At 34.1% G+C, this 17,605-nt stretch overlaps 1 protein-coding gene across 23 annotated transcripts in view; it reads right to left on the bottom strand.

Annotated features, from left to right (window-relative positions):
- Window positions 1-17,605, bottom strand: part of EPB41 (erythrocyte membrane protein band 4.1) — a 159,614-nt gene that overhangs the window by 32,530 nt on the left and 109,479 nt on the right. For 6 of the 23 annotated variants that reach the window (XM_023529227.1, XM_023529234.1, XM_023529226.1 and 3 more), the window contains 6 exons: window positions 16,672-16,844; window positions 12,151-12,356; window positions 8,903-8,959; window positions 7,670-7,732; window positions 3,019-3,195; window positions 1,178-1,228 (listed from right to left, as the gene is read on the bottom strand). In XM_023529227.1, coding sequence (XP_023384995.1) covers window positions 1,178-1,228; window positions 3,019-3,195; window positions 7,670-7,732; window positions 8,903-8,959; window positions 12,151-12,356; window positions 16,672-16,844 — 727 coding nt within the window. The remainder of the gene's footprint in view (window positions 1-1,177; window positions 1,229-3,018; window positions 3,196-7,669; window positions 7,733-8,902; window positions 8,960-12,150; window positions 12,357-16,671; window positions 16,845-17,605) is intronic. The other 17 variants (XM_023529233.1, XM_023529225.1, XM_023529236.1 and 14 more) reach the window with 7 other exon arrangements.

The raw sequence follows: 17,605 nt of genomic DNA, 5'->3' as shown, positions 1-17,605 counted from the left end.
ACAAAGTTTCTATAACGCAGTAGGGTACTCAATATATAATTTTTTGAATGAATGAACACTAGACATCCAGAAAGTTCAAGAAATCACTTGACTTCCTTATTTATTCTTCCTTCGAGGATATTCACATATGAATTTTGGGTCATTTTTTCATTATTTTGGTGCTGCCAATTTTTCTTAGATCAGTTGGGCAAAGCCAATAATGAAGCATTCTTGTTGCCATCAGAAAAGTTCCTTTTATTACAAATAGAATGGCAGAATAAAAAAGTTATCCTCATATCTCTTCATATAGATTTTAAAAATTGTAACAGTTCATTCAATACGGCAATTAGCTTTTGCTCAAGGGAATAAAAATCTTAATCCTATACATTTTAAAGATTGCAAAGAAAAGAAGTATAAAAGTTTATATATGCCTCCAAGGTCTACCAAAACAACAAAACCCCAAAACCCACAAACCTTAATAATTGTAAATTCCCTTCCCTTCTCTCTCAGAATCATGATTAAAAATAATAACAATCATCATGAAGGTTTATATATCACATTAAGCAAATACTTTTGACATTTTTAAGGAAAACTATGTTTTTTTCCAATTGTCCAATTGTGAAGTCCCTGCCAAACCCCACCCACACACACAATTTTAGTACTCTGCCATCCAGTCAAGACAGATGTTATCTATGAAAGGAAAAACTTGGCTCTAAGTTCTCTCAGTTGAGCCAGCCTTCTCGGATCAGTTTGGAAGTTTGACACTGGTTCTTTGCACACCCCTAAGTGATATGTATCAGGGAGAAAGTAGCTGGGGGACTGGTCAGCAAAAAAGAAAAAAGAAAAAGGATGCAAAATTATAATGATTTAAAAAAAATAAATAATGGGGAGAAGAAAGACAACATAAAAAGAATAGGGTACAATTAAATTCATTTTCTCTCTGAATACATATTTACATCTTCATGCAGCTTTTTAACCAGCCATGCGCCGAAATAAGCAAATTGAAAGCTGCAAAAGCTGCAGCAGTGGAAATGTTATGTGTTAGGTCAAAAGGCGGTGAGTGTGAATTTATTAGGATAGCCAAAAGAAAAAAAAAATTACTCAGCAGCTGCTGTTCGATTCTGGGGGGATTATCTGCTTAGTGCCATGACAAGAGCAAATTCTGATTGAAAAGCACAAGTCATAATGGCAGCTTTACCTCTGGCCCACCAACCTTTTTTTCCGAGGGAAGGATAGATGTTTTCTTCACCTGGTCATACACAAATTATATAAAATTCAGTTGCTTTGCAATGCAACAACAATGCTGTCAAAGGAGGGAAAGGTATTCCCAGAGAACAGAAATATTGTCCTAGTTATTAAAGAAAAAGTAAGGTATGCCAGAAAGTAGAATTATCCTATATAAAAGGTTATCACAGTACAGTTCTTATTTATTTCAATATTCATTTAGAGGGGTAATATACACAAGCATAGAGCTAAAATTGCTCAAGTACTCCCCATTGATCTAATTTAATTTATAAAGAATCATTTCTTTAAAGTACACAGAATGACATAGCCATTTTCAAAACCAGCCCTGAGATGGTTTCTGGAAGGTTTCTATTAAGACATGAAATATTTTCTGGAAATGGAGACAGATTTAAATTTAACAAAATTCATCCAAGAGAACATTAAGTTACTTTTTCAAAGCAGTTGAGCATCTTTTATTATTTTCACAGAGTAAAAAAGAAAACTTCTAGAAAAGATGCAATTACCAAGTGAGATAGCAATAGGGTATTTTCTCCATGAGAAAAAAGTCACTGTCTCAGTTCAGGGGACAATCTCTAGATTTAGAATACAAAACTAATGTCCATAATTATCAGGGTATGGAGGCTGAGAGGACACTGACTAGGAATAACTTCATCTTATCATTCCTGGTAACTCTATTTAGCTGCCCATCATTCAGGAATTCTCCATCCTTATGCAGTGAAACTGCTTTAAATCTATTTGGAGAACAGTTACCCAATATTAATCACATTTTGAAAAACATAAAAGTACTCTTTGTGAACCAACTTTTATTTTCTTCTCCAGTTCCAGAACTAAACACTAAGTTGGATAGTTTAATCCATAAACTAAACACAAGTTTTGAATATAAAAACAAGTTTTGTTAAATTATTAAGATATCACTTTACCTTTCTTAACTAGAACTGCTATTGCTTTGGGGGGATGGAGCATATAATTTAAAAATCATCATAATCACTCATTGAGTCATTGTGACTATTTATATAAATATTTAACCTAACAGGCTAAGGCTAAAGCTTAAGTAAAGAATTTTTGAATATAACTTTTGAAGGTAACTTTTAAGATATTCTCATTACGTAGATTCATTTATTTGGGTGAAGGACTTATATAATAGGTAATGACAACAATAATAGAAAAAGAACAGCCTGTGAAAGGTATCTTTGGTTTCTTCTAGCTGTGACTATGTTATAAAACAGTGCATTAAAAGTTTGATATTACTCATAAAGATAAAAATAAATTAATAGTTTTCCTAAAATTGAAATACAGTAATATTTGGTATTCTGTATTCGTTGGCTTAGGGGCCTCCTGGGTTTATTATATAATTGTGGTCAACCATTCCAGACATTTCTAAGTTGTGCAAATGTTCAGATAAAATTAAAAAAAAAATGCTTATCCCTTTCCAATTTTGATCTTACTAAATTTAGTAAACTCTCTGGTCCTTGAAGGCACAGTTTGAACATGAAGTTCCACTGGCTTGTGGTCAATTTGTAAACACATACTAGCCAGAAGCATGCAGCTACAGAGAGAGTTCTCAGTCCCTAATCATCTACTAGTAGCTCTAAGTGGCTCTCGTAATTAGAGTGGGTAGTCTATATGACTGAAAAAAACAAGTGTTTGATTCTGAATGCCTTAAAGCTGCAATGAATTGGTGAGGCACCGAAGCTAAATATCAGCTCTGAACTTTCTCTCAGATACAGAACATTAATATACAAAAACATTTATTTCACTCATTCTCACAACTGGTCACGTGAACAAAGTACTCACTCCTTCTCCTGTGGGGATTTGGCCATTGATGTTAAGTGTTCGAAAAGGGGAGTGAGTGGATAAGCGTTTATCCCATTCACTAGGCCGTGGTTCTGGTACAGATTCCATGAAGTTCTTTTTCAGCTCACTGATGCTGGCATGATGTTTTTTGATCTCTTCTTGACTTTTGTCTAAATCCTATAGTTGAAAGGACAAAGATGCAAAACAATAAATACTCAGGGAAAAAAAAGCACACCAAGGGAAGCCCATCACAGACCATGGGCACTGGTAGAAAACACACCACATCCAGGATAGATTTACTAATCCATAAACTACATTCAAATTGTAAATATACAACATGGTATATTTGCTTGCTTTTTTTTTTAAACAAGGTGCTTTTCTTGGAAGCAGTGAAGCATTATAACCCCATAGCTCTTAGCAGTTATATAACCATTAAGGAACTCACTCTTTAATTTTACAATTCTTCTTCTCATTATGACACATTGCTAGATCTCCAACTCCTCATCCCAAGAAGGTAATCCCACAACTCAATTAGCCTCAGTTCGATGTGAACTGACTTAGGCTCAGCTCAGGCAGGATGGAGATAGCAATAGATAAGGAGAAATTGTTAAATAAAGGACATGGTGAAAGATTCGACTTTCACCACTGGCTGCCTTGTGTTAGTGAGCTGCAACTGTACAGTATCCCTCTATTTCTACTTGGAGATTATTTTGCTTCCACATTACTAGGTGGCCGTTGTTGGGTTTTGATAAATAAGAATAGCCCTTTCTTGATATAATAATTTGTTACTGGTATATAAATGTTGAATCATTATGCTGTACACTTGAAACTAACATAATATTGTATGTCAACTACAATTTTTTTAAAAAAAGACTTATTCCTCTGAGAAAGTGATTGGCTCCAAGATTACAAAGAAGATTATATATCTATATTACCAAAATTCTTGGCTCAAGCCTCCAGAACAGATTGTTACTATCTCTGAATAATTACTCAGGGATATGTAATACAATGGCTTTTTTTTTTTCTTTGCCAACACTATTCACACAAACTAAAAGCCTTATGTTTCATATCTTCTCACAGCTTCGTTTCATTCCTTAGTACAATCCAAAATAAGGACCTTCTTCTAGTAATGTTGAATGAATCGGGAGTGATTTAACAAGAGTTCATCAAATACCTTATATATCTCCTTGATGATTTAAAATAACTGTTCCAGCAGATTTGCATATTGGACAACTAGGGGTAAGCTCTTAAAGGGGTTATCCTATGGAGAAATGATCAACACTAAGGTTAATAAAACTAGAAATAATATGAGAATAGTAAGGTTTATGTAATATGAGGTATATAACAACTTTCAAAAGGGAAACTTGGCCAGAAGTAATCTGGGAAATAGAACTTAAAGACAAAAACTCAAATGTTCTTTGTCCAACATACTTCTCTGAAAAAATGTGAACGATCTATGCTTGAGATCAAAATATGTAAGATCCTGTCAGTTGATGACTACTAAAAATTCTGTGTTTATTACATATCAAGGCAGCTCTGTATCCAAGAAAAGCATAATACTAAATATATCACCTAATAAGCTATGTGAATTTTGGGATTTTTTTTTTCCTTTGGCTCTGTGGGAAACAGCCTCATTTTGAAAAGAAAAATTGGAACTCATTTAAGTAAAATTTTGTTTAAAAAGGTTTTTTCTGGAGCAATTTAGGCCTCAACTAATTTAAATTTTTTCAAAAGCAACAACAAGGGCAAATAGCATAGGAAAAAGAATCAATGAGGCACATGACAAAATTTTGATTCTGGAGATACTCAGAAAATTCATTTAATAGTCTATTCTTTTTATTTTTATAAGAATGAACTATGTATATTTGCTTTGCAATTATTCAAAGAGAAAACTAAGCCCAAAAGAGCAATCCTGTAGCTTCCCTATAAGAGTATCTCTTGCTTGCTGGAATGAAATGTTAGTATAGCTCATGAATATGGGCTTCACCATGGGGAAACAACAGTTTGCACTTCTGTTCTAGCTGAAAGCAAGAAAAGCATGTTTACTAGCTAAAGAAAAAGCATGAACAAGCTCAGTTAAAGACTCAGTAATAGGCTGAGCAACTGAGACCCACCTGTCACCCAGCTTCTGACTGGAAATTAAATCTGCTTGGGCCAAGAACTACTTAACATTTTTGGGAGAGTTAAAAGTGTGAATAGAACTAAACAAAAACAAGCAAGAGATGCTATGGTAAAAACATAACTCTCTACATTAGCCTCTTAAATGAGAGACTAGTGAGTTATTACTCTTCTTGCCTAGCTTTTGTTTGGCTCTGAACCTGAGAAAATAAATGTTTCAATAACATCAGTATTCTGAGGGAGCTTTCTCCATCCTTCTTAGCTGGCTCTTTTGGAAACCTGTGGGGGCACAGAGTAAAATTAAGATCTCAAAGGGACCTGTTCCAAATAGAATTTGTCATAGACACTTGCTACAGGTTCCCTCTGGGAGATGGAGGAGGAGGCGGTAGATCTAAAAATGAACTCGACCTTATTTGTGCCAGAACAAAGCATTAGTGGGGGTGGGGTAGGAGTAGGGGGAGGAGGGATGCTTAAAAAAAAAACCTGCTGGAGTGACAGATAACTTGAGAGAACTTCCTTAGGAAGAAAAATAAAACCCAAACTTTTATAATAACTAGGGAATGATGATTAGCCAAATTTCTTTTGCTGTTTTCAGGTTAGACACTTTTTGATGCCTATCATATAATTTTAGCAACAATCAAACCAAACACTTCATTAAATATACAATATTCTTAAAAGGTAGTTAGTAATTTTAATTTTCAAACACACATTTATTAGAAATCCCCTCTCATGTCTGTCAATGAAATGCTGGGGAAAACACATCACACACGGGGACTTTATGAGTCTCAAAAGCAATAACACACCTCATGAAACAAATGTCAAATATATGATTGGTACTGCAGGTTCCAGTTAAGAGGAAGCACTAAAGATGGACTAGTCAAGAAATAGGCATGTTTGGAATCGGGAGATGTTATATTGCTGAGTACAATAAGATCAACTGACGTCTGTTATTCTTCCTAATCTCAAAAGTGGAACCATTCAGGTCTAGTTTCATTTACGGGCTAAAGCAAAGAGATCTAGTTGCCAAGTCTGAAACATCCTAGGGTCCAGCCTTGGAGAACCTCATGTTACATGAAATAAATCTATGTAAAGCATTTGATATTGAGCCCACTACAGAGTATGTGATTAATGAAGGCTGGCCATAATTTGTATCTCTTATCAGAGTACCTTATACATAGCAGGCATTTAAAATATATGTTTTGGTAAAGAATAAGATAAGGTTAAGTAATTAGTAGAGGCCATTATATTAAACCAGATATCTATCTAAAAAAGTTTCTACTAACTTCCAGTTTAATAACATTTACCACATTAAATATATAGTCATCTTTCAGGTCTCAGATAAAATGTTATCTCTTGAGAGAGAACTTCTCTCTCCATCTTGTTCAGAGTAGATCCCTTTTATTAGACCAGCATGGGGTTTATTTCCTTCATAGCTTTTATAACAACTTGTAATAATTTAATTACTACTTGTTTACTGTTTCTCTCCTCCCCATTTCCCCACATTGTAAGCTTCCTGAAGGAAGGAACCATGTTTACCATCTTCCTATATATTTATATTTCCTTTAAATCCCTGATATTAGAGTCTGTGCTCATTTCTTTTGGCTGTGTCTTGAGTGGAATTGTAAAATAATATGGTCATCAACTAACGTAGCCTCAGTGTTTTCCATACAGAATTCCAGTTTCCTTAATTTTTCCTCATAGAGTTCCCCAAATCTTCTAGTTCTATATTTCTCTATCCAATGTGGAGCCCAAAGCTAGATAGAGCATACAATATAACACTGGTAAAATCTCACCAATGTTGAATATAATGGGAAAATGACCATACAATTCCTATAGCAGACAATATGTTACTACTTCTGAATGAAAAACATACAATTTAATAGAGTTATACAGACCCTAGCTCAAATCTTAGCTTTATCAATTTACCAGCTCTGTGTCCCTAGAGAAATTAATTTCCTTGAACCTCAATTTTCTTTAAAATAATAATTTCATACCCACACACCTGTTTTTATGATTAAACTATCTTATATCATACTACCTACTCATTCATGCTAGGCTCCCTTCTTTCCTTCCTGTATCTTTTTCCTCCCTGACCATCCTTCTGTCATATTCTGGTATCCCCAATATTTTAAAACCATTTCGAATTGTGATCATTTTTCTTACTTTTCCACACTCTCATCAGAAGATAAAAAATTTGATGCTTGGGACATAAAGGAGTTTATACTCTTGGAAAATTCTTTTTAACAATGATTTAGAATTTTCAAAAAGTGGGTAAGACAATGGAACCACGAGAGGCAGAGGTAGTCCCAATCATATATTTTTTAGATAAGTATGAGAGATGGAAACTAAATAGAGTCAGGAGAGATGGTTGCATATCTTCATGTTTACCAACATGCAAAAGCATTTTAAACCTAAAATTCTCCCATGCAATGGCATGCAAAACCAAACGCAGCACAGAAAGAAGAAAAGGGGGATCAGCAAAGAACGCAGGTTACAGGCAACCAACTTAAATAAGCTTCAAGTTCATACAAACCTCCAACATTAAATTGCTATGTCTGATATAAATGTTTTCACCATCTAGTCTCTCTCTCTTTTTCTGTGAAAATGAAAGAGGAAAAAACAGAAAAGCATAAAAAATTAAAATGTTGTTCTTGCGGGAAAAACTGCAAATTGGCAAACCAAAAAAAATATTTAAAATTAAATGTCCACAGCGCAGCATATGCCAATATGAAATGGTCACAGAACACAAGGAGACACAGAGGACACGATTACCACTGGAAAATAGATGACCTTGTTCATGAACGATGAAAGTATGTGATGATGTTATTTAAATAGACAGTGCTCCTGGCTTCATTGGCTTCTTACATAACAAGCTGTTTTATGTTCATTTTTGAAACTGAGCTGTTTGAGGGTTCTCTTAAAATGCATGACTTTAAGAAGCTTTGAAACTCCATGTTCCATGGAGTAGAGAAATACTTTAAAACATTAGTTAGCTTTTCGGACATATTTCATACTTAATAATACTGCAGTCTGTACATCTCTAATACCTTTCATAAGAAAGATCTATGGGCATTTTATACATGATCAGTCAATATTCTAGTCAGTAAGAACTGATTCATCCTTAGTTGGAAAGAATGAAGCACAGAGCAGCCAAACGCATAGTTATTAACAATACTGGGAGTTGCTGTTATGATGGTTTCCATAATAAATATGTATAAAATGTTGTCAATGATTTCAAAAATATGATGCCATTATGAAACATTTCTTATAAAGTTTAAATGTAAAGGACAGGTTTGACCTTTACTAATTATTTCACTGCGTTTCAAAAGTTATTTTCCTACTGGAAAGTTTATTTTAATGAAAATGCTTATTATATAGTATAGGATTATAATTTCTTTTGTATACACATGTGTGCATATATATACACACATATCTGCTATTTGAAAGTAATATCTGATTAAGAGAAATCAATGAAAAGAATGGATCACTGTCTTTTTAATGCACTGTAAAAGTCAGGATGGAAGATGCTAATGCAGTTTTGTGAAAGTGAAAAATGGCTAACCTTCCTCATTCTTATCAGATCTTCAGTTTTTCCTGCAAGCTTCTGTTTTGCCATTATTAAAAAAAGAAAGAAAAATGATAAAATATTGGTTCATTGTTTGCTTGAACCTTCATTTAAATTTTTTTTTTTAAGGAGAGGGAAGTGGAGGAGAATAAAAAATTAAGGAAGGAGGGGAAAAGGAACAAGTGGCCTACTGGCACAAACCTGTGTTTGGTCACCATTTGAGGTGGGTACTGTGACCTCGATGTGGGTTTTTTCCACCTACATTTAAGAAATAAAGTGGTAAAATACTTTAGGTTAGTAGGTTTCTATGAAGAGCACTGTTTCCAAATAAGCTACATCTTAAAGCTGGTTGTAAAATAAGCTGATATGTAGTCATCATGCTGCAGCCCTTAGGGGATGTTACAGGGAAGGACAATTACTCTCAAGAGCAGTCTGTTAGTTGACCATCACATTTTCAAAGCTGAAGAGGTAATATGGACAGCCAAATAATCAAAAAAGAAAATTAAGGTAATTATTATATTGATAAAGAAAACATTTTTTACTTATTTATATTAAAAAGTATTTATTAAAAATAATAATTAGGCTTAAATTAAATAAGCCATGTTTTTGCTTTGTTTTATGATCTAGAAGTACTTTAACTTTTAAACACAAATTTACAAATGAAGATATCAATGTATGACATACAGGATAGACACAAAAAGAAAATCTTTACAGTTAAAGTACACATATAATAAACCACATATAACACCAAGCAGGTAAATATAAAACATTTTGTTAGTTGATCAATATATTTAAGGAGGCAGTTTCCCCTTTGAGTTTATTAGACAACAAAACATCAAAATAAACTTAATCCAAATTGTTACTGATGCATGCAATTATTTCCAAGGCTGACTTATAAATAAGCACACACGGGGCTCAGCTGCAACATTCAACACACTGTAATTTCCTCTCTAGGGAGTTAAAGCCCATGTGTTTGGTAGATGGATAAGATTCATTTTTAATAGTAAGAAGAGAATAAGGCCTCCTGCCTCAGAGCTTTGAAATACCTTTAGTAATAGTCATTTTATGTACTCAAAATGGAGTTAAGTATTTAAAAAAAACAAAAACAAAAACCTAGACTATTAAGAGGAAGCACAATAAAGTGAGCAAGTCTAAAGCACCAGATATTTCAAAATCGAAAACTGCTTTTAAGGGTCAATTCATTTTGTATCATTAAGTTCTTTACAGAACCTCATCAATCAATCAGTGTATTTGACATATTCTTTTTAATTGCCCGTGGCAGCATTACCTCAGAGTACAATGTAATTATGCTATTTTCTCTAGGACTGAATGTGAAGAACATAACATCAAACCTTGTGACACACAAATCAGAAGTACATCCAGCAATAGCACTTTTAACTACCAGGGGTAATTAATTAATAATTTAGGTCATTTCTACTCTGAAAACCAGTATACCTGCTATGTGGACATTAGTCAGTTAATTCACCTCTCTGAGTTTAGGTTTTTTATTGATAAAAAACCTATCTTCATAGAGTTGTCAATGCTTAACAAATGGTAGTTTTCAATTTTTTGCAAAGCTTTAAATGATTTGTGTAAATGAATAATGACTTTTTGCTTTGGGTTCTTAGTGATCCAACAGCAAAAACCTTGAGAGCCTTTACCTCAGTCTGAAGGCCAAGTAGCAACAGTAGTTTTGTGTATGACCCTACAAAGAACATTAAATGAGATAAAGATGTACATGGGTGAGAGGTATTATCTCCACATCTGCAAAATAGCTCAAGATGCCAAAAAGCTAACTGTCTCTATCGGGCACCAAACTGGCGTTAGATAATGAAAGTTACAGTTACAAGACTACTTATTACTACTGTTGCTTTATATAATAAATATGGCTTCAGGTAAATTCCATAATTATTTTATAACCACTACAAATAATAAAATCAACTCAGAGTCACCGTTAATTCTGTTACTACTATTATAGTAATAGGTTATTATTACTATAGTAGTGGTAGCTTTCAGTCTGATCTCAACACAAGTATCTCAAAACACATTACACAGAATTAATTGGCAAGAAGATCCCTGCTGGCACTTAAATAGAGAGCATATACCAGAAAGTGATCTCTCCACTCTGCCAAGGTCCCAAGAGCAAATGGAACCTATTCTTAAAGATAATTGTGTCTATTTACAGGCAAGAGAGCAAGTAAGTTAACAAAAAGCCAAATAAATCTTAGCCATTCGAAAAGATTCTCTTGCCAACTCCAATAATCCAACAATCTCCAGTTAGCCTAATAGTCAAAAGTGCCAGTGAGATATCCTAACATTAAAAACTGAAGTAGTCTAAGATTAAAAAGACACTGTTGACACTGAACCTGATGTCCAATGTCATGCACATTTGGCTAGGTACAAAAATGGAAACACGCACCATTCACTCAATTTTTTTCTCTCTAGACTCAAGTTGGTCTCAAGGACAGTAAAAACTGCTTGTCATATTAAATAGGTTTTTTTTTTTAATATAGTCAAAACAAAGCCAGATTGGCCTCTGCTCTACAGATAAATTAGATATTGAACTGACTCCAAAAGAATGGGATTAATCCATCTGCCAAGGTGAGAGTACTTACTAAGGTCTTATACAGTTTTAAATTTCTTAACAGACATATAAAAATGTCATTTTTTCTTATAAAGACTGTGTCTATTAATTCATCTTGTCAACAGAGAGACTTGTATTTACTTCAATAAATTTGAACTACCACCTCAACTTCACTGCTTAAATGTGTTTTAAAAGCTTATCAACACATAAACGATCAGTCCTGTTACTGTTACTCCTGGGAAATCTGCTAATTAAATTGGTAATCTTTCAACGAGGTTCACTGACTGTGGGGACAATCAACTCAGAACCATAAGCAACTAAGTAGTATAACGTCTCCTACACAGTAGATCCTCCCCGTTTTTTAAAGCTTCTCAAAGTTTGAAAAACCACATAGATGTGCTTTATGTAATACTGGATATTCTTTGGATATGTTGCACATACATCCATCTTATGAAATCAAATTATATTTTAATCATACTAGCATAGCTTAGTCTTAAAAAGGAATGTGCAGATTCCTTCTGGATGAGTAAAAATTATTTTTAAAAGCAGAGGATCACAGTGCTGCTGTGTTTTATACACCCATTCGTTTTAGATATAAGTTACGTAAAGGTGTGGGTCATGTGAAAACTTCTGGTATAGTTTACAGTCTTCATGACATAATTCTAAGAAAGCATTTTATAGGTTCATGAGAGATACCTTCTTTCAGAAAGAGTGAGGAAGAAATAACTTTGTTACAATTCTACAAGAATCAATGCTTTGAAAATCTTCCTGGTCAAGGAGTTAACACCTCTAGATTAGAAAGTGAATTAGCTAGATACTTGGACCTCTAGATTAGAAAGTGAATTAGCTAGATACTTGGACATACCTTCCACACTTCTGTGGGCTCGGGCTCAGCTTGCTCAGGTGGCCCTTCTTCCTCTTTCACTTCATCCTTCACTGTTTCCTTCTGTGCTTTAGAAACCACTGTTTTTTTGACAGGTGCACCTGGGACACTGTCTTCTGTGACCTGACTCTGAGCAATAGCTGGTGCAGAGGTGGGCCGAGGACTTCGGTCTGTTGAATCAACAGCTGCTGTTAAATGACAAAAGGAAAAGAGAAGAATGAGTGAAGGCAAGAATCACTATTCTACTTCAAAGTCACCAGGTGAAATAATTATGAATCTAGGATACATAAGGATGTTATAGTGTCCAGTGGGCTATCATACAGAAGGTAAAAAAATATATATCATTAGTAGTGCACTGCCAGGTAACTGATGGCAACAAGAAAGCTAAAAGTACCCTCAATAGAAAAGCTGAAATGTGCTGGTGATCATGTTTCATAAAAGGGGAAAAGAGTTGAGACATTGACATCAAAATAAGAAACAGAAAACTCATTTTACTAAAAATTTAGCAAGATTGATTAACTTTGTAATGTTAGTTTCAAGAATGTATAATGTAGTAATGGAGGGGGAAAAGAGGATTAAGTCTGATTTCTTCCATGAAGATTTTTTTGATATAAAGATCTATTAATTTATAGGTGATTTCGGGAACCTAAAAATATATTCTAGAAAAAAAGAATTAAGTCTGATTTCTTCTGTGAAGCCTCCTTGGAATGATTATAAATTAACTTGATAAATGGATCTTTTGATGCTTGTTTAAAGGTAAATCTTTGAACCAAGCAATTTCCTTTTTAATAAGTCATTTGATTAAAATAATGTGAATTAAAAATCTTTGGACTCCGGTCCCTAAAACAAACAAACAAACGAACAAACGTTTTGAGTTCATTCCTACCATCTCCTAGACCTTTTCAATTTGTATTACAACTCCTATTCTCTAATATGTTTAGACAGTGGTTCTCAATGGGGGGTAATTTTTGCCCCCCAGAGAACTTACAGCAATGTGTGGAGACATTTCTGGTTGTCACCATGGGGGAGAGAAGGGGCGGGGGGTACTGGCATCCAGTGCATATACAGGCCAAGGTTGCTGGGGTTAGGAAACTGATTTTGGGAAAAGGCTATATATATAGACTGTTTGGGAGAGAATATTCAATACAGGCTCATGACAAAAGGTTGATCTTTTCAGAGTTCATAGTTGTTTTGGTTTGACTATTGGGCATACAAGTTTCAGATTGCTTTCTTAAAAATAATCACTCATACTCTTTTATGATTTTTATCTTCTTTCTTCCAGGGACTAAAAGAAAACATCTATACACTTTCTAGTAAAACCTCACTTATCTGGCAGTGTCTAGGATTGCAAGTGTGTTTCCACATGATTTAATAATTCTAATAATAAATCATCCTTCCCTCTACTGACACTTGTAAATTTTAATTATTTTGCATGGAAGACTTTACAATTTTTCTTACATACTTTCTTGCCTTCTTAAATTGAGTATAAAGAATTTAATTTATCCTGATAAATTTAGATTTATAAACAGTACGAATTAGACAAAACAAAGAAATTCCATGAATCAGGACAGATAAAAATTGAAATTCACGACTACTTCATACACATAACACCAAGAAGGAAATGCTTGTTACCCTATAATGATCTCCAGTGAAAGAAATCATTTTTCAGAGGCTACATAAGAAAAACAGCAGAAACACAAGAATCTATTTTTCAATGAAAACTCTGTGCCCTGTTGCAAGTCCCTGTTACTCAAGGGTGCTCTAAGCCAGTCAATGCAAGAATGGCAGATGGCAGACCAAATCTAACAACACAGCGGAATGTGACAAAATATTTTGCTCACAGTTGTGTTAAAGTATCATTATACATGTGTATTCACACCTCCTCAAAGAATTAATTCAACTCTGTCTGGCATCATAGAAACATAGCCCATGCTTTCACCATGTGTTATTTTGCCACTTGCATTTGGTTTTAATCCAATACTAATATTGCAGAGCCAAATGATTTATGTCTTCAGCATTCCTAGCCTTGGCAATCTGTACTGTATGTGGAAAAGTAGGTATAATTGTGGAAACTGGCAGTTAGAAACAGAGGCAGAAAGTTTCATCATTTGTAAAATGTGAAAGATATTAATTTGATAGGCTAGGCTAGCTAAGGAAGGCATACTCAATAGATATAAAAATACTTTATAAACTCTAAATATTAATAACTTTTAATGTTATACCTAAGTCCTCATATTTCTTTTGTTATGGGTTAATATTATTTCAAGAGCATGTTGGTAAAAAATTAATTATGTACACATGGATATGCAATTCAAGTGAAAGGTATCACCTGGGAGCCTTGGAGAGAAGTAAATTTCTTTCCTTCTCTCAATAAGACCACAAACTATGAATCACAACAGAGAATCATGGTGGTGACAGTGGTGGTTGTTTTTTTTAAACAGTTTTATTGAGTTATAATTCAAATCCCAGCGGTTGTCATCTCTCACCCAGATCCTGCAACAGACCTCATCATGCTTCTATTTTATTCACCCTTCAGTGGAGTATTCACCCAGCAGTCAGAGTGATCTTTTAAAAATAGAAATCAGATCATATCATTCCCTCTAATAGCTTTCCACTGCAATTAAAATAAAATCTAAACTCTTTACTGTGGCCTGCTAGGCCCTACACAACCTGGCCCCTGCCTACTTCTCTGACCTCATTTATTTTTTACTTCTCTTCCCTTCATCCATTAGGATCTAGACCTGTGCTGTCCAATATGGAAGCTATTAGCCACGTGTGGCTATTTAAATTTAAATTTAATTAAAATTCAGTTACATAACCACATTTCAAGTCCATAATGGCCACATGTGGCTACTGTCTACTAAACTGAACATCACAAAATAGAAGATTTCTATCAGCACAGAAAGTTCTGTGAGACAGCACTGACCTAGACACATGTCAAGTTCATTCCTACTCCCAGGTCTTTGTACTTGCTACTCCCTCTTTGAGAATGTTTTCCCCCCAGATTTTGGGACGGCTGGCTCCTTCTCATAATTCAGGTCTCAGTTCAAACAAAGCTCCTCAGAGGAATTTTCTAAATTTAGATCGGAGTACTCAATTCGAAACACTTCCCCAATCTCTCCCATTCCCAGACATTCCCCTACCCTATTACTCTGTTTTATTTTAGCCTACAATTTGTCTTGTACCATTGCTATCAAAACAGCCCCTTCAAACTCAAGACAGTAGAGAAACACCAGAAAGAAGATGATTCACACTATGGAAGCACAAAAGTTGTACTGCTTGGTATTCTCTTTTCAAAACTGATCAATCCTGATTTTTCTAAACTAAGCTTGCCATTTATGATATATATTCCCATAATTTGACAAACCAAAATATTGCGGCGTAGTTTTGGATGATACGAAACAAAATAATAATTCTGTGGCCAAACTTTTATCTTAATGATGGCTAATATTTTGGGGTCACTTATTAAGTGCCAGACATTGTGCTAAGCACCATATATACATCATTTAATTTATTCCTCATGAAAATTCTTTGAGGTATTATATTATGATAATACCCATTTTATGAAAGAGAAAACTGAGGCACAGAGATTTAAGTAACTTGCCCAAGAAGACAGATCATAAATTCAGGGGTTGAGATTGAAACCAGGCCTGTCTGATTCCAGAATCCCAACCTTTAACTTCTGTAATACGAAATCTGACTTTTATAGTAGATAGCATAGAACTGTACACTGGGGAGTCCTTAATAAATGTAATCAGCAATACTCTACTTTGGTTATTACCTTCTGAACTTTTATTTATTTTTATTTTTAACATTTTATTTTTTTACTTTTTCCCCCTTCCCCCTTCCCACTGGTAACCACTAGTCCACTGTCCATGTCCATGAACTTTTATTTATTAGCCACCTTTTTTTTAGTGGCATAAAGAACTAAATATGACTTGTTACTTCATTTCAGTAATGCTCTCAAATCCTTGAGACTAAACTTAGAAAAATTCAGACAGATCTTCTGTCAGCATATATAATCATAAATTCTATCGAAAATCTTTTAAACAAAATTTGGAGATTCCAATAATAGTATTGTTTTTTCTGTATATAATTGCCACGTTACAAAAAAAATATAAACTTTTGACATGATTGTTCTACTAAAGCAGACCCTTTCCCTCTTTTCTACTTGGAAAAAAATAACTGTTTAAAAACATTCAAGAGGGCTTTAATTCAGTATACTACATTAGGTTTTCACTCTGCGGTAGAGATTCTGAATTCTAATTCTAGTGGTGTTCAGTTCACTACTACCTAACAGTGGAAACTTAATCTAGTTACTATTGTCTCTGAACCTCAGTCCTCCTTTTCTTAAGATGATTCTACTGAATTAGACAATTAGTGAGATTCATTTCATTTTACCACTGACATTCTTTATTTTGGCTCTCTTATAGATAACTGTACTTCCTTTCTCTCTCTCTAAAGAATTAGAGTAATGAGAAATCATCAATATTCAATACAAACCTCCATCAAGGCTCCGAGATGCCCGTTTGCTTGCTGTACGCTCAAAGTGTGGGGCAGGCCTGTCAATCAGAGCACTAGCTTGCCTGGTTTGAGCCTGAGTTCGGCCACTGTATCGAAATTTCGATCCCAGTGCAAGAAATTTGCTTTTAGGAATGGTGTCTGTAGATGTCAGTCTGGGAGGAAAAGAACATAATAATCATGTATTATATATCTTATCTCACTCTGAGACTGTGAGATTAAAAACAAAATCAAGATTTAAGGAAGTGTCAAAATTATCATAGTTTCCTTATAGTAATTAAGACAGATTTCTAATCCAATAATCATGATTTTAATTCTATGTCATTTCTCAAAGCATAATTTTCTTGTGGCCTATATTAATAATATCATCTTATAGCTCTGTAGATAGGGCCTTATGGTTTTCAAAATGCTTTTATAGCACTGTAATATTTTTACTACATCCCATAATATCATTTTATGTATATAAGAAATTGAACCTCAAAAAAGAAGTTGCTTGCTTAAGGTCATATAGTTGTTAAGAGGCTGGATAGTCCAAGCCCAGAGATCTTTTTTTTTTCACTCAACTAGAATAATAATTTTGTCAAATCATTTTCAACTCAGTTAAGAACCCCTTTTTATGCAGTATCCTGTGCTCTTTTGTCATGGCATTTACTACACTGAATTGAAACAATTTATGTGCTGGTCTCTACTACAAAACTGAACTCTATAAGGGTAAAGGATAAACACTGTGACTTATTCATCTTTGTGTTTTCACTTCTGGTATAGCGCCTGGCATGAATTTGGCACTCAATAAATGTTTGCTGAATAAATACATAAATTACTATATCAAATACTATCAAAAAAGAGTATTTTTTTCCCTTGGGGATAGTTTACTTTAATTCATCAAATATTTTCTTTTAAGTAATGAAGCATTATA

The sequence above is a fragment of the Pteropus vampyrus genome, unplaced genomic scaffold, assembly GCF_000151845.1.
Source record: "Pteropus vampyrus isolate Shadow unplaced genomic scaffold, Pvam_2.0 Scaffold36, whole genome shotgun sequence".
NCBI classification, from domain to species: domain Eukaryota; kingdom Metazoa; phylum Chordata; class Mammalia; order Chiroptera; family Pteropodidae; genus Pteropus; species Pteropus vampyrus.
This window is presented reverse-complemented; position numbering and strand designations above follow the sequence as displayed.